Source organism: Tachyglossus aculeatus (assembly GCF_015852505.1).
Source record: "Tachyglossus aculeatus isolate mTacAcu1 chromosome 12 unlocalized genomic scaffold, mTacAcu1.pri SUPER_6_unloc_1, whole genome shotgun sequence".
Classification (NCBI taxonomy): Eukaryota; Metazoa; Chordata; class Mammalia; order Monotremata; family Tachyglossidae; genus Tachyglossus; species Tachyglossus aculeatus.
In genome coordinates, this window is record NW_024044828.1 from 18,064,855 (window position 1) to 18,089,105 (window position 24,251).

Consider the following 24,251-nt stretch of genomic DNA (forward strand, 5'->3'; position numbering starts at 1 on the left):
CATTTTCATATAATTATTTAATTATAATCACATAATAATTTAATTATATGATGTAATTTAATTATTATACATTTATTATTAATCATACTATAATAATAATAATAATAATAACTAGACTGTGAGCCCACTGTTAGGTAGGGGCCGTCTCTATATGTTGCCAACTTGTACTTCCCAGGCGCTTAGTACAGTGCTCTGCACACGGTAGGCCCTCAATAAATACGATTGAATGAATGAATGAATGAATGAATGAAATACGGTCGAATGAATGAAATACGATTGATTGATTGAATGAATGAATGAATGAATGAATGAATGAATTCGGAGAGTTAGCAGCGCCCCAGTTCTCCGCTAGGGGGCGTTGAGTACTCTGGTCAGGGAGTGGGTTAAGCGTGAAGGATTCTGGGTACTTAAGCGGTTCCCCCCCCGCCCCCGTGAAGGATTCTGGGCACTGAGGCTCTCTTGTCTCGGGCCCGGGGGGGGGGGCCCTTTCCGAGCCTGTCAATCATCCCCTTTGCAGTCTCTGATTGGCTGCGTTTGGGGGCCAGGCCCCGCCCCCTGGGCGGGTCGAGGCGGAAGTGAAGGCTCCTCGGGATCCTATTGGCGGAGGGGAGGGAGGGGCGGCCCAGTCGGGCCGGAAGTGGGCCGCCCGGCCTGCTGAGGCGCCAGCAGGTGGGAGGCCTAGCCGAAGATGGCGGCGCCGGCGGTAAGGGGCGCGTGAGGGAGTGTGTGTGTTGGGGGGGGGGGGGTGGGTTCGCCTCAGGACCTGCTCACCTTCCCGCCCCGTCCCTCACGCCCTAATGGCGGACCTTTTGGGAATGGTGGGAAGCAGCGTGGCTTCAATCAATCAATCGTATTTATTGAGCGCTTACTGTGTGCAGAGCACTGGACTAAGCGCTTGGGAAGTCCAAGTTGGCAACATCTAGAGACAGTCCCTACCCAACAGCAGGCTCACCGTCTAGAAGGGGGAGGCAGACAACAAAACCAAACAATGTAAACAAAATAAAATAGAATAAATTCACCCATTCATTCAATCCTATTGATTGAGCGCTTACTGTGTGCAGAGCACTGGACTAAGCGCTTGGGAAGGACAAGTTGGCAACATAGGGAGACGGTCCCTACCCAACAGCGGGCTCACAGTCTAGAAGGGGGGAGGCAGAGAACAAAACCAAGCAATATAAACAAAATAAAATAGAATAAATTCACTCATTCATTCAGTCGTATTTATTGAGCAATTACTGTGTGCAGAGCACTGGATCAAGCGCTTGGGAAGTCCAAGTTGGCAACGTAGAGAGACGGTCAATCAATCAATCGTATTTATTGAGCGCTTACTGTGTGCAGAGCACTGGACTAAGCGCTTGGGAAGTCCAAGTTGGCAACATAGACGGTCCGTCTCACAGTCTATGTTGCCAACTTGTACTTCCCAAGCGCTTAGTCCAGTGCTCTGCACACAGTAAGCGCTCAATAAATACGATTGATTGGTTGCTTGATTAGAAGGGGGGAGACAGACAACAAAACAAAACATATTAAGGGCCCGGGCTTTGGAGGCAGAGGTCATGGGTTCAAACCCCAGTTGTCAGCTGTGTGACTTTGGGCAAGTCACTTTACTTATTTATTTATTTTGCTTGTACATATCTATTCTATTTATTTTATTCTGTTAGTATGTTTGGTTTTGTTCTCTGTCTCCCCCTTTTAGACTGTGAGCCCACTGTTGGGTAGGGACCGTCTCTATATGTTGCCAACTTGGACTTCCCAAGCGCTTAGTACGGTGCTCTGCACACAGTAAGCGCTCAATAAATACGATTGATGATGATGATGATGATTGATGGTGGGCCTCAGTTCCCTCATCTGTAAAATGGGGATGAAGACTGTGAGCCCCCCACCGTGGGACAACGTGACCACCTTGTAACCTCCCCAGCGCTTAGAACGGTGCTTTGCACATAGTAAGGACTTAACAAATGCCATCATTATTACTATTATTAGTACTGATAATTATAGTAATAATTGCCTAGTGCTTTCTACCCAGCAAGTACTTAAAAACATTCCTTTTTTTTCTTTTAATGGTACTTATTAAGTGTTTACAATGTGTCAAACGCTGTTCTGAGAGTTGGGGTAGATACAAGTTATTCAGGTGAGACACAGTCCCTGTTGCACATAGGGCTCACAGTCTAAATTGGAGGGTGGAGGGTTTAATCCCCATTTCACAGATGAAGAAACTGAGGCACAGCAAAGTGATTAATCCCCATTTCACAGATGAAGAAACTGAGGCACAGCGAAGTGAAGTGACTTGCTTATTGTTATATTGTACTTGTTCATTCATTCAGTCATTTATTGAATGAATTTCTTTATTTAGAGAAGCAGCGTGTCTCAGTGGAAAGAGCTCGGGCTTTGGAGTCAGAGGTCATGGGTTCAAATCCCGGCTCCACCACTTGTCAGCTGTGTGACTTTGGGCAAGTCACTTCACTTCTCTGGGCCTTAGTTCCCTCAGCTGGAAAATGGGGATTAAGTCTGTGAGCCCCACGTGGGACAACTTGACTACCTTGTATCTACCCCAGCGCTTAGAACAGTGCTTTGCACATAGTGAGCGCTTAATAAATGCTATCATCATCATATATTGAGCATTTACTGTGTGCAAAGCACTGTACCTTGCATGCATGGAAAGTACAATTCAGCAACAAAGAGAGACAACCCCTGTCCACAACGGGCTCACAGTCTAGAAAGGGGAAGCGCTCAGTACGGTGCTCTACACATCGAAGCGCCCAGTAAGTACCATTAAAATGTGATTGAGTGAACTTGCCCAAGGTCATAGAGCCGACAAGTGGGGGAGCCAGGATTAGAACCCAGGTCCTCTGGCCCCCGGGCTCTTTCCACTAGGCCACACTGCTTCTCCGGATGGAAGAGCAAGGGTCCGATGGTGTGGAAGCAAAGCCATGGCCAGCCGTCCCCCGTAGGGTTGCTGAGATAATAAGGATTATTTTGTCCCCTTTCAGGAAATGCTGGAGTCAGACCTGCCAGCCTCGCTGGCCCTTCTGAAAACCCTTCAGGAGCAGGTGAGTAATTTCCCAGCCTAACTCTGCTCTCATTATTGTGGTAATTATTATTATTGTGGTATTTGATAAACACTCACTATGTGTCAATCACTCTCCTAAGGTAGGACATGCAGAGTCCCTGTCCCACTTGGGATTCACAGTCTTAAATAGTAGAGTGGGTAGGTATTGAATCCCCATTTTACAGACGAGGAAGCTGAGGCATGGAGAAGCTGTGACTGTCATTCACTCATTCAGTTGTATTTATTGAGCGCTTACTATGTGCAGAGCACTGTACTAAGCACTTGGGAAGTTCAAGTCGGGTCCCTGACCAGACAAGTGGTGGAGTCCTACTGAAAGCTCTCCACCTCAGGGAGGCCTTCCCAGACTGAGCCCCCTTTTTCCTCTCAATCAATCAATCGTATTTATTGAGCGCTTACTATGTGCAGAACACTGTACTAAGCGCTTGGGAAGTACAAATTGGCAACATATAGAGACAGTCCCTACCCAACAGTGGTCTCACAGTCCTCTCCTCCCCATCCCCCCGCCCTACCTCCTTCCCCTCCCCACATCACCTGTATATATGTTTGTACAGATTTTTTACTCTATTTATTTTGATTCCGTTAATGATGTGCATCTAGCTTTATTTCTATTCATTCTGATGACTTGACACCTGTCCACATGTTTTGTTGTCCATCTCCCCCTTCTAGACTGTGAGCCCGTTGTTGGGTAGGGACCGTCTCTAGATGTTGCCAACTTGGACTTCCCAAGCGCTTAGTCCAGTGCTCTGCACACAGTAAGCGCTCGATAAACGCGATTGAATGAGTAAATGAGGCGGGATTAGAACCTAGGTCTTCTGAAGGTCCAGGCTCTTTTCCACTAGGCCACAGTGTTCCCCTTTCCCTGAAATCTGCGTTTTTTTCTTAGTGTTTGGGATGTGCGTCTGTGTCTGCCTCGGTGAGGGGGCGTTGGGGGAGGCGGAGTGCTTTGCACACAGTAAACACTCACTAAATACGATTGAATAAATACAGTTCAGCAGTGCTGTTTTGTCCCAGTGTGCACAGAATGGGGCCAGCCTCTAACCCTTCATCAGCCATAAGGCCATAGAAACAGAAGCTCTCTCGGCCCTCCCCACGCTACAGTGGAATATTTCACTGTTGGGGTGCTGAGCACCCCACCATCCATGGGACATCCTCATGCCCTGTTGTTCGTTTCCCGCTGTTGTTGTTGTTCGTTTCCCGCTGACTTTCCTGGGCCGCCCACAGGTGATGGCCGTGACCGCCCAAGTGCGGGCTCTGACCCAGAAAGTCCGCTCAGGAGCTCTCCCCACGGAGAAGGTAAGGTCCCGTCCACTTCATCATCAATCGTATTTCTTGAGCGCTTACTGGGTGCAGAGCACTGGACTAAGCGCTTGGGAAGTACAAATTGGCAACATATAGAGACAGTCCCTACCCAACAGTGGGCTCACAGTCTAAAAGGGGGAGACAGAGAACAAAACCAAACATACCAACAGAATAAAATAAATAGAATAGGTATGTACAAGTAAAATAAATAGAGTACTAAATATGTACAAACAGATATACATATATACAGGTGCTGTGGGGAAGGGAAGGAGGCAAGATGGGGGGATGGAGAGGGGGATAACGGCGGGATGTGTTAAGAACTTACCCATTCTGTGATCTTGCCCTCTAGACTTGCAAGCGCACCCTCTAGATTTGTAAGCTTGTTGTGGGCAGGGAATGTGCCTTTATTGTTTATCGGACTCTCCCAAGCGTTTAGTCCAGTGCTCTGCACACAGTAGGCGCTCAATAAATATGATTGAATGAATAATTTATTTCTATTAATGTCTGTTCCACCCTCTAGACTGTAGGCTCATTGTGGGTGGGGAATGTGTCTGTTATATTGTTCTATTGTACGCTTCCAAGCGCTCAGTACAGCGTTCTCAGTACACAACTGACTGACTTACCGTGTGCCAAGCACTGCCCCGAGCGCTGGAGTCGGCAGAAGAAAGGCCGGCCGGTCTTCTTCCCCGCTCCCACGATCTGCCCCTTCCCGCGGACCCCCCGGCCACACCGGTCGCAGCTTCTGCTCTCCGTCTCGCCCTCCGCTCAGGGTCTCAGCTTCATGGAGGTGAAGGACCAGCTGCTGCTCATGTACCTCATGGACCTGAGCCACCTCATCCTGGACAAAGCTTCCGGCCACTCCCTGCAGAGCCACGCGGCAGTCCTGCGCCTGGTGGAGATCCGCACGGTAGAGTAATAATAATAATAACGGCATTTATTAAGCGCTTACTATGTGCAAAGCGCTGTTCTCAGCGCTGGGGAGGTTACAAGGTGATCAGGTTGTCCCATGGAGGGCTCATGGTTTTAATCCCCGTTTTACAGATGAGGAAATGGAGGCACAGAGAAATTAAATGATTTGCCCAGAGTCACACGGCTGACGATTGGCAGAGCCGGGATTTGAACCCATGACTTCTGACTCCAGAGCCCATGCTCTTTCCACTGAGCCTCGCTGCTTCAAGAGTAGAGCGGTCATTGCTGAGGCCCCGGGTGGCTCACAGCCTCTTGGATATCTTGCATCTTAGCCCTCTTTTTACCGAGGAGGAAACTGAGGCCCCGAGTTGGGACTTGCCCACAGTAGGCAACCGGTGGGGCTGGGACTAGAACCCAAGTCTTTCTACAGGTGACACTGCCTCAGTAATACTTATCGGGCAATCTGTGTGCGCAGCCCTGCAATAATAATAATAATGGCATTTATTAAGCACTTACTATGTGCAAAGCACTGTTCTAAGCGCCGGGGACGTTACAAGGTGATCAGGTTGTCCCACGGAGGGCTCACAGTCTTAATCCCCATTTTACAGATGAGGGAACTGAGGCCCAGAGAAGTGAAGTGCCTTGCCCAAAGTCACACAGCTGACAGGTGGCGGAGCCGGGATTTGAACCCATGACCTCTGACTCCAAAGCCCGGGCTCTTTCCACTGAGCCACAGTTCTTCTCTGCAATAGACAGTTAAGAGAACACAGCCGAGTTAAAGGACGTTATCCCTGCCCTCCAGAAGCGTAATTTAGCCGTGCCCTAATGATAGCTCAGAGCCCGGCATCAGGCCCCCAGGTGGGACGGTGGTAAGCGCCTTCTCCCCCCTTTATTCCCTGTCTCTGACAGGTTTTGGAGAAAATGCGTCCGTTGGATCAGAAACTGAAGTACCAGATTGATAAATTGGTGAAGGCGGCGGTGACGGGAAGCCTGGGTGAGTGAAGGAGCAGTGTCGGGGAGAGGGACACCTCTCCCCCTCCACGGGCTCTGGTCTCACCACGTGACCCCTGCGATTTCTCCTTGCAGATGAGAACGACCCGCTGCGTTTTAAACCGCACCCCAGTAACCTGATCAGCAAGGTACCGGGGGTCCCGCGCCCTCCCCGCCCCCCTTTTCTTCGGGGATCCCCCTCTCTCCGCCGGATTCAGAAGGGTGGGGTTCCGCAGCTCCCTCCGAGAGCCCGAGTAAGGCAAACTGGAGTCCAAAAGTCGATGTTCCCAGTGGAGTGGGGAGGACACGGCTACGGAGGCATCCCGGGCTGCAGCGGGCGATCCCTCGGGGGAATTCCGGCCCGAGATGGCATTCCCGACTGGCAGGGCCTCGCCCCCTTCAGGGACCGGGTGCCTGGGATTGTCCGGGGCGTGGGAATCTGGGAAAATAAGGTTGGAGAGCCACAAGTCTGCGGTGCTGTGTGTCCTGTCTGTAGCTGAGCTCCTCAGAGGGCGAGGAGGAGGAAGAGGAAGGCCAAGCCAAGGCAGCTGGGAAGAAGATCCACAAAGGAGGCTCATTTAGGAAATACATCCCCCCCCGCCTGGTGCCCGTGCAGTACGGTAGGGTGCCCGCCCGCCTCCCCTCCCAGCGGGAGTTGGGACTCGGTTTCCCCCCAGCCTGCCCCGCGGAGCTCCAACCGGTCTCTCTCCGCAGATGAGACGGAAGCCGAGCGGGAGAAGAAGCTGCTAGAACGGGCCAAGAAGCGGGCGCTGAGCAGCTCCGTCATCCGGGAGCTCAAGGAGCAGTACTCGGACGCCCCCGAAGAAATCCGGGACGCCCGCCATCCCCATGCCACTCGCCAGAGCCAGGAGGATCAGCACAGGTGGGTGCCCGGGCGCCGGGAGCGTGCCTGCCCTCTGGCAGCGGGTGCCAGGCTTCGGGCCGCGGCAGCAGCCCCGGGGGGTGAGGTCAAACCGCAGTCAGAGGAAGAGCGTATCCGGAGCACCCGGGAATACGACAGTCGGACACAGCACGTTTCCTGCCCACGAGGAGCTTACGCTCCAAACGGGGAAGACGAGTCATAAAAGTCTAAAGGGAAGCGAGGAGGATGGGTGGAAATAAGCAGCGTGGCTCAGTGGAAAGAGCCCGGGCTTGGGAGCCAGAGGTCATGGGTTCTAAGCCCGCCTCCGCCGCTTGTCAGCTGTGTGACTTTGGGCAAGTCACTTCACTTCTCTGGGCCTCAGCGACCTCATCTGGAAAATGGGGATTAAGACTGTGAGCCCCTCGCCACTTCTCTGGGCCTCAGTGACCTCATCTGGAAAATGGGGATTAAGACTGTGAGCCCCTCGTGGGACAACCTGATCACCTTGTATCTCCCCCCTCTTCCCCCCAGTGCTTGGAACAGTGCTTCGCACATAGTAAGTGCTTAACAAATGCCATCATTAATGTTTAAGAGAAGCAACGTGGCTTAGTGGCAGAAGCCCGGGCTTGGGAGTCAGAGGTCATGGGTTCAAGTCCCGGCTCCCTCATGTCAGCTGTGTGACTTCATCATCATCATCATCAATCGTATTTATTGAGCGCTTACTGTGTGCAGAGCACTGTACTAAGCGCTTGGGAAGTACAAATTGGCAACATATAGAGACAGTCCCTACCCAACAGTGGGCTCACAGTCTAAAAGACTTGGGGCAGGTCACTTCTCTGTGCCTAAGTTACCTCATCTGTAAAATGGGGATTAAGATTGCGAGCCCCACGTGGGACAACCTGATCACCTTGTATCCTCCCCAGCGTTTAGAACAGTGCTTTGTGTATAGTAAGCACTTAACAAATACCAAAATTGTTATTATTATTAAAGAAGTGCTGATGATGTGGAAGGAGCGGGAGGTGGCTGGGTTTGGCTGCTGCAAGTTTAGGGAGTCTGCATCGGGGGATGGGTTGTGGGAGACGGCCCCGCCCCAGGACTGGTGGGTGCCAAAGAAAAGGGAGGGAGGGCAGTGGAAACCATGGAAACTCCATCAGTGGGGTTAATTGAGCACTTAGTGGACACAAAGCAGCAGCTTAACACTCGGGAGAGTTGGATAGGGTAAGCCGATCCCCGCCCTCAAGGAGCTGACAGTCTAGGGCAGGCTGAGAGATGAAGCCCCCTCATCCACACTGATCAGGAACAGCCAAGGTTCGGAAACTGAGAGCCCCACAGGAGAGAGAGGCCTCTGGCTTCTCTGAGGGAAGGTGTCTGGGACACCCCTCGGGTCGACGAGGGGGACCTCATCTCCAGAGCAATGGGGTGCCTTGGGGGTCTGGACAAGCGGAGCTCTAGGGGCGGCCACATTCCCCCGATTCTTCGACCAGGAACGCCTACGAGGAGTCCATGATGGTGCGCCTGAGCGTCAGCAAGAGGGAGAGAGGCCGGCGTAAGCGGGCGATGGCCATGAGCTCCCAGCTGCAAAACCTGACCCACTTCAGCGATATCAGTGCCCTGACCGGGGGCGACCCCCATCTCGATGAGGTGAGAGTCACGGGGTGGCCGGGCTCCCCGGCCGGGCTCGGCTGAGAGTCGGGGAAAGTGGGGACACCGGCCCGCGGTGCTTCATCTCTCTCTTTCTCCCTCCCTCCCAACCCGGCCGTCTCCAGGATCAGAACCCGGTAAAGAAGCGCAGGAAGGTGGCCAAGAAGGGGCGGAAGAAGAAAGGTCAGTGCGTGGGCCGAGGGGCTAGTTGGAGGGAGGGGGGCCTGTGAGCGGGCCAGGGCGCTCTGGTTTTTGGCAACTTCCCCCTCCCACCCACTACGAGCTGACCAGGGTGTTCTCCTCAAGTGGCGGCTCGTGTCTGTCACGGGCTTGTTCTCCTGGGAGAGGATAAAGGGCATCAGCTCCAAGCCTCCATTGGGCTCCTCCTTCCTCCGTCTGGCTTTCTCTTTCTCTCTCTCCCTCCCTCCCTCTCTTCCCCCTCTCCCCGACCCCCCCCCAGTTCTCAGCTCTGTCCTGTGCCTCACTCTCGGTTTCCCTTCCTTTCAGGTTTTCGGAAGCGGAGGTGATTGTGTACGCACGTGCACACGCCCATACATACATATTAAACAGGCCGGGACTCATAGCTTGCCCTCATTCGGGTCTCTGTCTATCCGCGGCGACTGTTTTGCTCTGGACACTTTTGGGGAATGCTACTTCTCTATAAATAAAGCTAAATTCCTTGTAATAATGAAAAGCCCCTTCTTTGGGGCAGCTGTCTGGGTTGGGGAAGATTGGGGAAGGTTCTTTTGCTACAGTGCTTAGTAAGCGCTTAACAAATGCCATCATTGTCAGTATTACTATTTGCAGAGTAAGCTCCTTAAGAGCAGGGATTGTGTCTACTTGTTAATGTTGTCACTACTGTGGTCTTTTTTTTAAGTATCAAGCGTCGTTCTAAGCGCTCGGGTAGATACGAGTTAATCCGGTGGGACACGGCCCCTGTCCTGCATGGGGCTCACGTTCTAAGTAGGAGGATGAACCCCTCATTTGACAGATGAGGAAACGGAGGCGCGGGGAGGTGAACTTAATGTGTTGAAAGGAAAGGGGGAGGCGCTTAGCCATTTGCCGGTAATTAATAATAATAATAATAATAATAATGGCATTTATTAAGCGCTTACTATGTGCAAAGCACCGTTCTAAGCGCTGGGGAGGTTACAAGGTGATCAGGTTGTCCCTCGTGGGGCTCACAGATTTAATCCCCATTTTCCAGATGAGGTAACTGAGGCACAGAGAAGTGAAGTGACTTGCCCAAAGTCACACAGCTGACAATTGGCGGAGCTGGGATTTGAACCCATGACCTCTGACTCCAAAGCCCGGGCTCTTTCCTACTGAGCCACGCTGCTTCTCAGCGTAATTGACTGTCAGAGGCCAGCCAGAGGTCGAGGAAGAGATGCTTGTTCTCGGGCAGGTGGGCGCCGAGTGTCTTGCCAACTTGGACTTCCCAAGCGCTCAGTACAGTGCTCCGCACACAGTAAGCGCTCAATAAATACGATTGATTGAGAAATGGAGAAAGGTTGGCCCCGGAGGGGGTAGTTTGAGAGCGATGGGGGTCTTCCCCGGGCAGGACCCGACCGGTGGGCCGAAAGGCTCCGTCTTCTGACTCGGTTTGTCAGCAGGTGGCAGCAAGGCCCTGCACAGATTGCTTAGCCCGCCCCAGCCGGTGCCCCTCCCTCGAATCCGCGGCCAGCCCAGAGGCGGGCAACTCGGGGGGGGGGGGGGCTGTGGAAGTCCTCGGGGATGGGGGTGGGTAGAGTTGGTAGGGACCGTCTCTATATGTTGCCAACTTGTGCTTTGCAAGACGGTGCTTTGCACACAGTAAGCGCTCAATATTGAATGAATGATTGAATGAATGAATGAATGAAGAATCTGTGCAGCCCCCCCCGCTACCCACCCGGGCCCTCTGGACACCCTGGAACCAGAGCTTCAGCTTGCCCAAGTCCGTGTGGCGGAAGTGGCCGTGACCACCGGGCTGACAGGAAATGAGTAGTTAGCGGACACGGTGCCGGGCTCGGACCCAGGCAGGGAGGGGACGGAGCTAGGCTGGCGAGGACCGTCTTTATAAATTGCCAACTTGTACTTCCCAAGTGCTTAGTACGGTGCTCTGCACACAGTAAGCGCTCAATAAATACGATTGAATGGATGAGGAGGTTGGTCGGGGGATTGCTACGCACTGAGCGAGCCCCTGTCCCAAACAGCTGTACTCTGGGGAAGCCTCCTGTAGGTTCGGGTGGGCGAGGATTAGTTGTAAGCCCTCTCCCCTTCCCGTGCACTTGTAGGGAAAGTTGTGGATGTTTATAGAGGGTTAGGACTCTGTGCAGAGCGCTTGGGAGCATTGAATAGTCAGTAGTCCTGATCCCGGCCTCCAAGGGGCTTGCGATCTAACGGGGGAGGCGGCAGGCCTGATTGATGAGCCCCGTTGTTGGGGGGTTTTCATGTTCATTTTCTAATAATAATGGTATTTGTTAATCGCTTACTTTGTGCCAAGCACTGTACTGAGCAGTGTCCAGTCAGCCACATGGGGCCGACAGTCTTAATCCCCTTTTTACGGGTGAGGTCACTGAGGCACAGTGAAGTGACCGCCCGAGGTCATGCGGCAGAGCCGGGATTAGAACCCGCATCCTCTGACTCTCAGGCCTGTTCTCTGCCTGCTAGGCCACACCGCTTCTAGGTCTCTGTAGGACTTTGGGCTTTGGCTGGACCCCGGGCGTGCGCGTCTTTGCTCATCCCCGGCTGATCCCCGTCCTTCACCTAAAACCCAGGGGAGATGGGATCCTGGCCTTGGGTTGACCAGGCCAGACTAGTCCCATCTGCTCAGTAGGGGGGACCAGACAGGTGGCTGTGCCCAGTTCATACTGCCCAGTGGGCATGGTGAGAGGAGCGCTAATCTTTCCCCCTTCTACACCCCCCAGTACCGTGGCAGCATTAGAGACAGGGCTGGGGGCGGAGAATCAGGCTTCCTGGAGGTCCGTGGCCATAGCCCGGACGGGCCTGGCCCGGGAGGAATCCTGCTGCCACGTTGGCACAGATTCTGTGGGCATTCAGACCTCTCTGGCAGGGAAACAAGGGTCACTGCCACTAGGAGACACCGGGCAGTCGGAGGGGGCAAACTCGTTGGCAGCCGATGGAGTTGGGGCCCGGGGGGCGGAGGGGGCACGCCTGCGATCGTTCAGTACGCTGGAGACTTCTGCCCTGGTACCCACCGGGCCCAGCGTGGCTCAGCAGTAAGAGCACGGGCTTTGGAGTCGGAGGTCATGGGCTCAAACCCCGGCTCCCCCAATTGTCAGCCGGGTGACTTTAGGCAAGTCACTTCACTTCTCTGTGCCTCAGTTGTCTCATCTGGAAAATGGGGATTAAGACTGTGAGCCCCCCGAGGGACAACCTGAGCACCTTGTAACCTCCCCGGCGCTTAGAACCGTGCTTTGCACATAGTAAGTGCTTAATAAATGCCATTATTATTATTATTATTCCCCCAGGGTGATCCCCCTCCATTCCCCCCATCCTCTGTCCCTAGTCTGGAAGCATCCTTGGGCTCGGAGGTTCCCTGCGCCATCCCGGGGTTGCTCTTTGCCTAAAATGGGAGCGTTGAAGTGGCGGGGAGGGCCGTGCCCATGCCTAAGCGCTTGGCTAATAGGCGGCAGCGCCCACGCACTGGCCAGCCTCTCCCGCTGTCTCCCCTGGCCCCGAAACCCCCCTCCCCCTGCCCAGTCTGTACGTATGGGAGGGGGAGAGAAAGGTCACCTTAAGCGCGCGCGCGCGCTCGCAGTGAAATCAAAATGAGAGGAGGGAAAGAGTGTCCTTTTTAATGCAGTCGGAGAGCACACCTGAAACGGGGGACGTTTTTGGGGGAGGGCTTCGGGGCAGGGAGTGAGGAGCTCTGAACTGGAAGTGTGGGAGCCCAAAGACTGGCATAGGACCGGTGGGCGGGGAGCCCTGAGGGGCTGGAGACTGGGTATGGGAGCCAGATATGGCCTAATTAGGTGTTGCTTTGATTACATTTTCTTGCTGATGGGTGAGCCCACTGTTGGGTAGGGACTGTCTCTATATATTGCCAACTTGTACTTCCCAAGCGCTTAGTGCAGTGCTCTGCACACAGTAAGCGCTCAATAAATATGACTGAATGAATGAATGAATGGGAATGGCTGGGCTGGGGGCCGGAGGTTAGGGGGAGTCTGCAGGATCGGGGGGCTGGGGGAGAGGGGAGAAGCCCGGCAGTCCTGCACCGGCCTAGAACGGGGAGGGGGCTGCTGGCCCGGGGAGGAGCCGCAGTGGCTCCCCTCCCCCACGTTCCCCGCCGCCGGGGCGGTGCTCTTGGCGGATCTGTCTTGGTGTATTTATTATTATTAAAAATGTGACGGATCCTCCTTCCCTGAGAGCGCGAATACCCGTGATCACATTTTCCTCTCCGTCCCCGACTTGGCTGGCTCTGGCTCTCCGCACCCGGCCCCCCTACCCCTCTCTGGCTGCGGGAGGGCGGTGGGGGGGAGTTAGGGGGGCAGGGGAGCTCCACGCCTTCCTTGCTTCTCTCCCGTGGCTCCCCTGGGGTGGCTAATATAACGGTTTGAAGTCTCCTCAGACGAGCGAGGGGACCACGCCCTCGCCTCCCACCGTCCCGTGGGGAGAAAAAAGTGTTTGAAAATAAAGGCCGCCAGACCCTTTCCCAACCGAGGCGGGGTGGGAGCGTGGGGGCTCAACGGCTGCCTCTCCGTCCCTCGGAGTCTGCGTGGCGCCCGGAGGGATGGCAGTGCCCCCTGCTCGGACCCTCTCTAATCCTTCTCACCGCAGTGTGGTCTTACCTGGAAGCTTTCCTCTGTTGGAAAGCTCCCGGGCTGCTGGGCCCAACGGAGCCTGTGCTCTCTGTCAACATGGGCCAGACCCTCCCCCCGTCTCCCCCTCGCATCCCCTCCCGCCACCCCCTCCCTCCTTCCCCAGCCTCCCGCCTGATTGTTATTCCGCCAACGTCTTCCCGACTGTTCCCTTCCTCAAATTAATTTTGTGGCGCTTTTTTCCGCAGTGCCATCTCCTCCCTCCCTCCCGCCTCGCTCCCGGCCCTCCGCCTCACCCCCTCATCTTGCGTCCGCGTGCGCTCTCTCTCTCTATCCCTCCACCATTTTCATTGCACAAACGGATCTGCTGTCCCAGGAGGAGGGGGCGGCCCAGTGGTCTGGCTAGTAAGATGAGGGTGTCGTAGAGAAGACCGGGCTAGGACGGGGGGACGGCTGAGGGCCCCCTCCCCGGGCAGGGAAGCAGCTGGGAGTTGGGGGTTGAAAAGGGATCTGCTGTTCCCCAGGAGGGCGGGCGGAGGGGGTCTCGGCCTAGGAGGCGGAGGTGGTCTTCAGACACATCTACCGCTGGCTGCCCCACGGCCGGCTCCAGGCCTCGGCCCTGTCAGCGGTCAGCCCGCCAGCCCTGCTGGACCTCCCACGTCCCCAGCTCTGGGCCGCTACGGTTTCGTCTTCCCTGAAGTATTGTTGTAGGCTTCCCTCCCCTTCCCCCACAAATGCCCATCCCCTGCTTTGACCCTCTGCCTTCACTGAGACTGCGGTGGGCAGCCTCCCCCCCCAGCCGGGCTCACCCGTCCGCACATCCTGGCTTGTAAAATTCCCCGGTCTCCGAAATGGCCGATCCTCCCCTGATTGAGTTAGTCCCGATAAATTAATAACCTCCCCGCAGTTCCCCGGCCAGTGGGGCCAACTCTCCCGCTTCCTGCCCCTGGGAATTGCTAAGTACGACGTGGCCACTGAACCACAGTGCCGGCCAGGCAACCGGGGTGGGAGTCGGGGCCGGGGGGGTGGCGGGAATCCCACCACCCTGCATTCAGGTCTGCCACGCGGGCAGCAGGCTTTGTGGCAAAGTGGGCTGGCAGGAGAGGAGGTAACCCGGCATTCTGAATTCGGTCCTGAAAACCGATCGGGGGGTGAGGACAAGCCCTCCCTCTCTGCCTTTGCCTTCGGCCAGGTAGCGCTCAGTACAGTACAGAGAAGCAGCGTGGCCCAGTAGAAAGAGCCCGGGCTTGGGAGTCAGAGGTCGTGGGTTCTAATCCCGGCTCCGCCACTTGTCTGTTTTGTGACTTTGGGCAAGTCACTTCACTTCTCTGGGCCTCAGTTCCCTCATCTGTAAAACGGGGATTAAGACTGTGAGCCCCACGTGGGGCAAACTGATTACCTTGTATCCCCACCCCCCCCAGCGCTTAGAACAGTGCTTGGCACGTGGTAAGCGCTTAACAAATACCATCATCATCATTATTATTATTATAGTGCTCTGCCCTCTGAAGACGCTTAACCAATACTATTATTACTACTACTACTGTAATTTCTCTTTATCTCACCCTCTTCCGTGGAAACTCTTCCCCTTCCTTGCTCTCCAGGAACCTCTTCTGCACCCCCCCCCCCCATATCCCCAGTGCTTAGAACAGTGCTTGGCACGTGGTAAGCGCTTAACAAATACCATCATCATCATCATTATTATTATTATTACAGTGCTCTGCCCTCTGAAGACGCTTAACCAATACTATCATTACTACTACTACTGTAATTTCTCTTTATCTCGCCCTCTTCCATGGAAACTCTTCCCCTTCCTTGCTCTCCAGGAACCTCTTCTGCACCCCCCCCCCCCCCATATCCCCTTGAGCCCCCCCAGTTCCTGAATGTCTGCCACAGTCTCCACAGATGCGGATAGCAGCCCCCGATGAACTTGGTCGGCCCTAGGGGTTGCCACTCCCTAGAAAGAGTGACTTGGGCTAATGCCCACGGTGGCCCAGGTATCACTGGCCACCTCTTGCCCTGGATCCCGAGGGAACTGGGAAGGGCTGGGGCCGAATCCCGGCTCTGCGTCCTCCATCTCGGGCCCTCCTTAGCCTCGGGGTTTGGGGGAGCCCGGCCGGCTCTCCTATCCACAACCCCGTTTCCCAGGCTACTGCGGCCCCAAAGGCTCCAATCCCAAATCCTCCGTCTCCCCTCCCACTCTGGTCATAGTCGTCTTTCTGGATTTCACCCCGGCTCAGCCATCGATAAGCTGTGTGACCTTGCTGTCTCTGGGCCTCGCTCGGCCTGAGGGGCCGGATTGTCCCCTCTCGCTTTTACTTCTGGAGCCGTGGTTCCCTCCCGCTCCCGGCAGACGGAATGACCACTCCCCCCCCCGCCCTGGAGAAGAGCCCGGGCGGGCTCGGGGACGCGACGGAAAGTGGTCCCGGGCCTCTGTCTCTCTCGCCCTCACCCCGCCAGAGAGACAGAGGTAGTCGAGGTGGGAGGCGGGGGTCGTCTCAGGCCTGGAGAGCAAACCAGTCCCCCTGCAGAAAAGTCGCTCATCCCCTGCACCTCCTCAGAGGCAGGAGCTGAAACGCGGTGCCTGAGACAGAATCCCCCCCATCTTCCAGGTCCGGGTTTCCCTAAAAGCGCTCCCCTCCTCCATCGCCTCGGTCTCTTCCGGTCTGCCACCTGCCCCGGCAATGGGCTTCGCCCACCCCCCGCCCTAGCACCCCATCCCTGGCCCCTCTGCGTCTCCCGAACTCTGGTCCTTCCTCCCGCTGCCAGCCCATCCTCCTCCTCTCAGTCGCTCGACGGCTCCTTTACGAACTCCCTCCTGGCGCGGAGCCTCTGCTTGCTCTGGGGATGCAGTGCTTTGCGCACAGTAAGCACTCCGTAAATACGATTGAATGAATGACCCAGGAGGGCAGGGGCCCCAGCCTCGGCTAACCAGCAGAGAGCCTCCCACCTCTAGCCCATCGCCACGCTCGGTGGGCAAGGTGGCCCCAAGAGGTAGACGCGACATGGCCGGGGCAGACGGGTGGGCTTCCATCTTGGAATCGTGCGAGCCTTCCTCTGCTCCCGGTTCCGTCCTTTCGGCTTCATCCGCCTGTTCCCTCTTTCTCCCACCCCCACCCTCCCCCCCTTCCCTTTCTCAAACGCCCCTCCCTCCCTTCTACCCACCCTTGCCCAGCCTTCCCTTTGTCCCGTGTCTTCATTCTGTTCCTCACCAGACACCTTCCCCTCCGCCCTTCCTGCTCAGGATCCAGCCAGGAGAGGAAGAGGGAAGATTTCGGCGGGGCTGGGGAGGGGACCCCCTCCCCCTTCCCCGCACCTCCAGATGCGTCGCGTCCCCCGTCCGTCCCTTTTCCCGTCGGGGTCCTGGGGGGTGGGCGGGAGGGACCGGAGCCCCAAAAGCTGGGTCCCCATCTCCAAGCGGGGGTAGCGAGGGGACGTCCGGCCCGGTCTCTCTGCTTCTCTTCTCCCCTTCCTCCGTCCCTCGGGTCTGGGCGCGGCCCCTCTGGCCTGGGCGCCGTCCACCCTCCGCCGGCGGTCCGTCTCTTCCCGCGGCACAAAGCGGCGGCAGGATGGCGCGAGCCCGTCTGGTGGTTCTGCCAGCCTATGTGCCCCTCGCTCCTCTCCCTCTCCCTCCCCCGCCCTCCTCTCCCCATGCGCAGTGTGGGGGGAGCCGGAGGGCCGTGGCACGGTGCCAGCCAACCCGGAACCATCTGCGGTGCCTTCTGTGCCGAAGCCGGGCTCCCTCCCTCCTTTCTCTCTTGCCTTCCCTCCCCCCCGCGTTAATTAGCTCCTGAATTAATTAAATCCCTCCCGTTAATTAACATCCTCCCAGGGCAGGCTGCCAGGCCGGGAAAAGGGGTGGTGGGGAAGAGGGGCTCCCGGCTGGCCGCTCGGGGTGGGGCGTAGGGGCTGTCGTGCGGGCGGGAAGGAGGCGGCAGGGGGAAGGGAGGGCAAGAGACGGAAAACAGGCCTTTATGGAGCCCGGAGTCACCATCCTGAAGGAAGGGAGAGCAGACGCTCTGAGCCAGCTTGGAAGAGGAGAATAGTTGGGATGGGATGGGTTAGCATGGAGGGGAGAGGACCGAGGAGAGCGGTGTTCCGGGCCCTGAAGGATTATGGGGGAGGACGCCGACCGGCTGCTCTCGGTTTCCGCCGGAGACCTGACCGGATGATCAGGACTGGACCGGCGGCAGAGCTGGGATTTCAGTTAAATCTAAGGAAAGACTTACCGATCGTTAGGGCCCTGAGAGGCAGGAGGTAGAATTCCCTTGCCCAGAGATCGATGGATCCTCCCCTGTCTGGAGGCAGGGGGATGGACTAGCCGACTCATGGCCTACCCTCCAGGAGCTTACAATCCCGCAGGGGACGACGCAGGCCTAAATTGTTTCCAGGCGGCGGGGAAAGGAGGAACGGGCAGTAGCACGGATGTGGCGGGATGAATCATCTGGGGATTATGTTTTCTCCCGTCTCCCCTCAATCCCTCTTGCCGCTTTTACGATTCTTTTTCGATTCCTTCTCGGCCGGTCCGTAGTTGAAATGGAGGTTTCTGTTGCTTCTTGGCAGCACCCTGTCTCTGATGCCCTTTCCCCCATAATAATCCCATACCGCCTGCACATATCACATACACATATGTGCCACCTATCACGTACGGAGGCGTCTGCTTTGTGCTAAGCACGGTACTAATCGGTCAATCAGTGGCACTTCCGGAGCGCTTACTGTGTGCACCTGGGTTCTAATCCTAGCTCCGCCATTTGCCCCATCATCATCATCATCATCAGTCATATTTATTGAGCACTTACTGTGTGCAGAGCACTGTACTAAGCGCTTGGGAAGTACAAGTTGGCAACATATAGAGACAGTCACTACCCACCTGGGGCTCACAGTCAAAGTGGGAATAGGATTTAATCTCCGTTTTACAGATGAGAGGCTCAGACAAGTGAAGTGACTTTCCCAAGGTCACACAGCAGACACGGGGCAGAGCCGGGATTAGAACCCAGGTCTTCCGACTCCCAGGCTCGTGATCTTTCCATTAGGCCTCTCTCATTCGATCCCCGCTGGCCAGAATCCCCCAGGACCCCCCAGCCCTACCAACCAAAAAGCCAGTGCCACGCTCGGGGTAAAACGTCGAACCCCCTTGCGCGTAAGACCAAGGCACTTACCGGCCCACCGAAAGATTTTACCAGTCCGCCACCTTTGCTGCCCATTTGACAGAATTCTTCTTCATCATCATCATCATCATCAATCGTATTTATTGAGCGCTTACTGTGTGCAGAGCACTGTACTAAGCGCTTGGGAAGTCCAAGTTGGCAACATATAGAGACAGTCCCTACCCAACAGTGGGCTCACAGTCTAAAAGGGGGAGACAGAGAACAAAACCAAAACCAAACATACTAACAAAATAAAATAAATAGAATAATTAGTACTAATTAGTCCTGCTCCCGGGGGAGCGAGACGGGGTTGTAAATATTAGTGTGTTTTCAATCTTTCCGGCTAACGCCCGGCTGGGTACGTGTCGGCCGGGCTGCCCTCCTGGAGGGCAGGGGCCGAGTGTTTAGCTGCTACAGCGGCGGGCGTTTATAAACTCTTAATAAATACTATTTAACACTGATGAGTTCTGCAGAACTCACCCCGTTCTCCCCATTAGGGAAACTGGAACAAAGGCGTTCATGTTTGCCTCCTTGGTTGGAGGCAATATTATATCGGGGCTGATCGCTGCTGCTCGGGAGGAACCCTGCTAATAATAATAATAATCTTTGCGCTTGTTAGACGCTTACTATGTGCCAAGCACTGTACTAAGCTCAGGGATAGATACAGGCAATCAGGTCGGGTATAGACCTTGTTCCACGCAGACCTGACTGTCGAAGGGAGAGGGAGGATGGGTATTGAATCACCATTTTACGGATGAGGAAACCGAGGCCCAGAGAAGTGAAGTGAGAAGCAGCGTGGTCTAGTGGATAGGGCCTGGGTGTTGGAAAGACTTGGGTTCCAATCCCAGCTTAGCCACTTGTCTGCTGTGTGACTTAGGGCAAGTCACTTAACTTCTCTGAGCCTCAGTTACCTCCTCTGTAAAACGGGGGTTAAGACTATGAGCCTCATGTGGGGCATGGATTGTGTCCAACCTGATTAGCTCTTAACTACTCCAGCGCGTAGTAATAATAATAATAATGATGGCATTTGTTAAGCGCTTACTATGTGCAAAGCACTGTTCTAAGTGCTGGGGGGGATACAAGGGGATCAGGTTGTCGCACGTGGGGCTCACAGTCTTAATCCCCATTGTACAGATGAGGGAACTGAGGCCCAGAGAAGTGAAGTGACTTGCCCAAAGTCACACAGCTGACAAGTGGTGGAACCGGGATTAGAACCCATGACTTAGTGCAGTATAGTGCCTGGCACATAATAAGCACTTAACAAATACAATTTTTTAAAAAGTGACTTGTCCAAGGTCACACAGCAGACAATCAATCAATCTTATTTATTGAGCGCTTACTGTGTGCAGAGCACTGTACTAAGCGCTTGGGAAGTACAAGTTGGCAACATAGAGAGACGGTCCCGACCCAACAGTGGGCTCACAGTCTAGAAGACGAGCGGGGATCTACCCCAGCACTTAGAACAGTGCTTGACATAGTGAACACTTAACAAATACCAACATCATCGTCATCATTAGAACCCAGATCCTCAGACTCCTAGGCCTGGACTCTTTTTGCTACATTCCCCCAGTTTCCTAGGAGAACAGTTCTGGGGGTCGGCTGCCCATTGTGCCAAGAAATATCTCCTTTCCTTGAAGAGGAAGAGGAGATTGAGATCTGTGACATGTATTAAGCAAGCAGCGTGGCTCAGTGGAAAGAGCCCGGGCTTTGGAGTCGGAGGTCACGGGTTCAAATCCCGGCTCCGCCAATTGTCAGCTGTGTGACTTTGGGCAAGTCACTTTACTTCTCTGAGCCTCAGTTACCTCATCTGTAAGATGGGGATGAAGGCTGTGAGCCCCCCCATGGGACAACCTGATCACCTTGTAACCTCCCCAGCGCTTAGAACAGTGCTTTGCACATAGTAAGCGCTTAATAAATGCCATTATTATTATTAATAATAATAAAGATAATAATAATAATGATTCTTAAGTGCTTACTATCATCATCATCATCCTCATCAATCGTATTTATTGAGCACTTACTATGTGCAGAGCACTGTACTAAGCGCTTGGGAAGTACAAATTGGCAACATATAGAGACAGTCCCTACCCAACAGTGGGCTCACAGTCTAAAAGGGGGAGACAGAGAACAAAACCAAACATCCTAATAAAATAAATAGAATAGATATGTACAAGTAAAATAAATAAATAAATAGAGTTATAAATATGTACAAACATATATACATATGTACAGGTCAGTCAGTCAGACAAACATCAAGATAACAACTGTTCAGCGCTTAGAACAGTGCTCTGCACATAGTAAGCACTTAATAAATGCCATCATTATTATTATTATTATAACAAGGCAATCACTTTGAACTTACTATATGCCGATCACTGGGGTAAATACAATCAGGTTGGACGCTATCCCTGCCCCATGTGGGGCTCACACTCTTAATCCCCATTTTACAGATGAGGTAACTGAGGCCCAGAGGAGAGAAGTGACTTGCCCAAGGCCACACAGCAGACGTGTGGAGAAGCCAGATCCTTCTGACTCCCCCCACCTGCTTCTGTCCACTGAGCCACGCTGCTTCTCATGTGCTTACCGTGTTCCAAGCGTTGGGATGGAGTAGGTGGGTCACTGGGCGTCCCGCCGAAGGGGGTCAGGACGGTCCGTTCTGTGAACTGCCCTGGTCACCTGGTGGGCCGCCCGGCCGGAGCGTGCCCATGGACGTGACCGGTCAGACGCTCCGGCACGCGCTTGGGTGCCGCGCTCACTAAAATGAAACGATTAAACAGCCCCTCGGTAGAACCGAAAAGCAGCTATCAATCAATCAATCGTATTTATTGAGCGCTTACTGTGCGCAGAGCACTGGACTAAGCGCTTGGGAAGTACAAGCTGGCAACATAGAGAGACCGTCCCTACCCAACAGTGGGCTCACAGTCTAGAAGGGGGAGGCAGAGAACAAAACCAAACATACTAACAAAATAAATAGAATAGATAGGTACAAGTAAAATAGAGTAATAAATCTGTACAAACATATATACAGGTGCTGTGGGGAAGGGAAGGAGGTAAGATGGGGGGGATGGAGAGGGGGACGAGGGGGAGAGGAAGGAAGGGGCTGAGTGAGGGAAGGCCTCCTGGAGGAGGTGAGCTCTCAGTAGGGCCTTGAAGGGAGGAAGAGAGCTATTAGGAGAATGACAGTAGAGGAAAGTGATGAAAGCCATTACAAAGCTGCCACCGTCCAGTCTTGGCACTGCCAACCTGCTCTGCCCTTCACCCTGCCTCCGCACCTCCCTGGCTTCATCTCTTGCCCCCCTGCCATTTCTCCACACACCATAAATCCCCCCAACTGGATTTTCCATTGTCGCCTCCTCAGGAGAGGGTCATTTATCATCATCATCATCATCATCAATCGTATTTATTGAGCGTTTACTGTGTGCAGAGCACTGTACTAAGCGCTTGGGAAGTACAAATTGGCAACATATAGAGACAGTCCCTACCCAACAGTGGGCTCACAGTCTAAAAGGGGGAGACAGAGAACAAAACCAAACATACTAACAAAATAAAATAAATAAATATTTATTCAGCAGAGTTTGTACCTACTGGGTGCCAAACACTCCACTAAGCCCTTGGGCACATAGCCAGGGTCCCTGCCCTCAGGGAGTTTCCAATTCCATAGACTTCAACTCTTCCGCTCTCCATTTCTTGCTATAAGGGAAGTCGGAGCTGGCATTTGGTGGAAACCCGAACTTCAGAGGGATCGGAAAAGATGCCCTGGCATAAAGTTGAAAAGACCCGAGTTGGCATCAACAATAATCACGATAATAATAATAATAATGATGGTATTTGTTAAGCGCTTACTATGTGCAAAGCACTGTTCTAAGCGCTGGGGAAGATACAAGGTTATCAGGTTGTCCCACATGGGGCTTACGGTCTTAGTCCCCATTTTACAGATGAGGGAACTGAGGCCCAGAGAAGTTAAGTGACTTGCCCAAAGTCACACAGCTGACAAGTGGCAGAGCTGGGATTCGAACCCATGACCTCTGACTCCAAAGCCCATGATCTTTCCACTAAGCCACAGCTGCTTCTCTAATAATGACCATTATCATCATTATTATTAGTCGGTTAATCAGTGGTATTTATTGAATAATAATGTTGGTATTTGTTAAGTGCTTACTATGTGCCAAGCACTGTTGTGAGCCCTGGGGGGATACAAGATTCATTCATTCAATCGTATTGAGCGCTTACTGTGCGCAGAGCACTGTACTAAGCGCTTGGGAAGTACAAGTTGGCAACGTATAGAGACAGTCCCTACCCAACAGTGGGCTCACAGCCTATATATAATCAGGGTTGTCCCACATGGGGCTCACAGTCTTAATCCCCGTTTTCCAGATGAGGAAACTGAGGCCCAGAGAAGTGAAGTGACTTGCCCAGAGTCAAACAGCTGACAGGTGGCGGAGGCAGGATTTGAACCCATGACCTCTGACTCCAAAGCCCGGGCTCTTTCCCCTGAGCCACGCTGCTTCTCTAAGCTTGAATGAAGGAGTTTACAATCTACTGTGTGCAGAGTACTGCATTGAGAGCTGGGGAAAGCACAGTGCAGTCAAGCAGGTGCTCAGGAAGGCTTCCCTTTATTTTATTTTACTTTGTAGTATTTGTTAAGTGCTTACTATGTGCCAGGCACTGAAATAACCGCTGGGGTAGATAATAATAATAATAGTAATAATAATGGCATTTATTGAGCGCTTACTATGTGCCAAGCACTGTTCTAAGCGCTGGGGAGATTACAAGGTAATCTTAATCCTCAATCTTAATCCCCATTTTACAGATGAGGTAACTGAGGCACAGGGAAGCGAAGTGACTTGCCCAAAGTCACCCAGCTGACAATTGGCGGAGCCGGGATTTGAACCCCTGACTTCTGACTCCAAAGCCCGGGCTCTTTCCACTGAGCCACGCTGCTTCCCTAGATAATAATAATAATAATAATGGCATTTATTAAGCGCTTACTATGTGCCAAGCACTGTTCTAAGCGCTGGGGACGTTACAGGGTGATCAGGTTGTCCCTCGGAGGGCTCACAGTCTTAATCCCCATTTTACAGATGAGGTAACTGGGGCACAGAGAATAATAATAATAACAATGATGGCATTTGTTAAGCACTTACTATGTGCAAAGCACTGTTCTAAGCGCTGGGGAGGTTACGAGGTGATGAGGTTGTCCCACGGGGGGGCTCACAGTCTTCATCCCCACTTTCCAGATGAGGTAACTGAGGCCCAGAGAAGTGAAGTGACCAAAGTCAATCAATCAATCGTATTTAAGTGACTTGCCCAAAGTCACACAGCTGACAATTGGCAGAGCCGGGATTTGAACCCCTGACCTCTGACTCCAAAGCCCAGGCTCTTTCCACTGATCCACGCCACTTCTCTCCCTCACCCCACTCTTTAAGGACTTCTGGTGGTTGCTCATCTTCCTCCATATTAGACGGAAGCTCCTCATCATCGGCTTGAAGACTCTCAATCAGCCCTGCCTCTCCTACTGAGAAGCAGCGTGGCTCGGCGGGAAGAGCCCGGGCTTTGGAGTCAGACGTCATGGGTTCAAA

The 24,251-nt window shown here is 53.8% G+C and overlaps 1 protein-coding gene across 1 annotated transcript; it reads left to right on the top strand.

The window, feature by feature from the left end:
• Positions 1-650: 650 nt before the first annotated feature.
• Positions 651-9,456, top strand: NGDN (neuroguidin). The gene is made up of 11 exons (XM_038741203.1): positions 651-703; positions 2,988-3,047; positions 4,289-4,360; positions 5,136-5,273; positions 6,185-6,269; positions 6,362-6,414; positions 6,762-6,885; positions 6,980-7,148; positions 8,612-8,768; positions 8,894-8,951; positions 9,276-9,456. The coding sequence occupies exons 1-11, from the start codon at positions 689-691 to the stop codon at positions 9,293-9,295; spliced, it is 951 nt and encodes a 316-aa protein (XP_038597131.1). The 5' UTR covers positions 651-688; the 3' UTR covers positions 9,296-9,456.
• The last annotated feature ends 14,795 nt before the right edge of the window (positions 9,457-24,251 follow it).

Coding starts and splice junctions, on each gene's coding strand:
- NGDN (XM_038741203.1), top strand. Junction 4,361..5,135: donor GAGCTCTCCCCACGGAGAAG/GTAAGGTCCCGT, acceptor CCCTCCGCTCAG/GGTCTCAGCTTCATGGAGGT. Junction 6,886..6,979: donor CCTGGTGCCCGTGCAGTACG/GTAGGGTGCCCG, acceptor CTCTCTCCGCAG/ATGAGACGGAAGCCGAGCGG.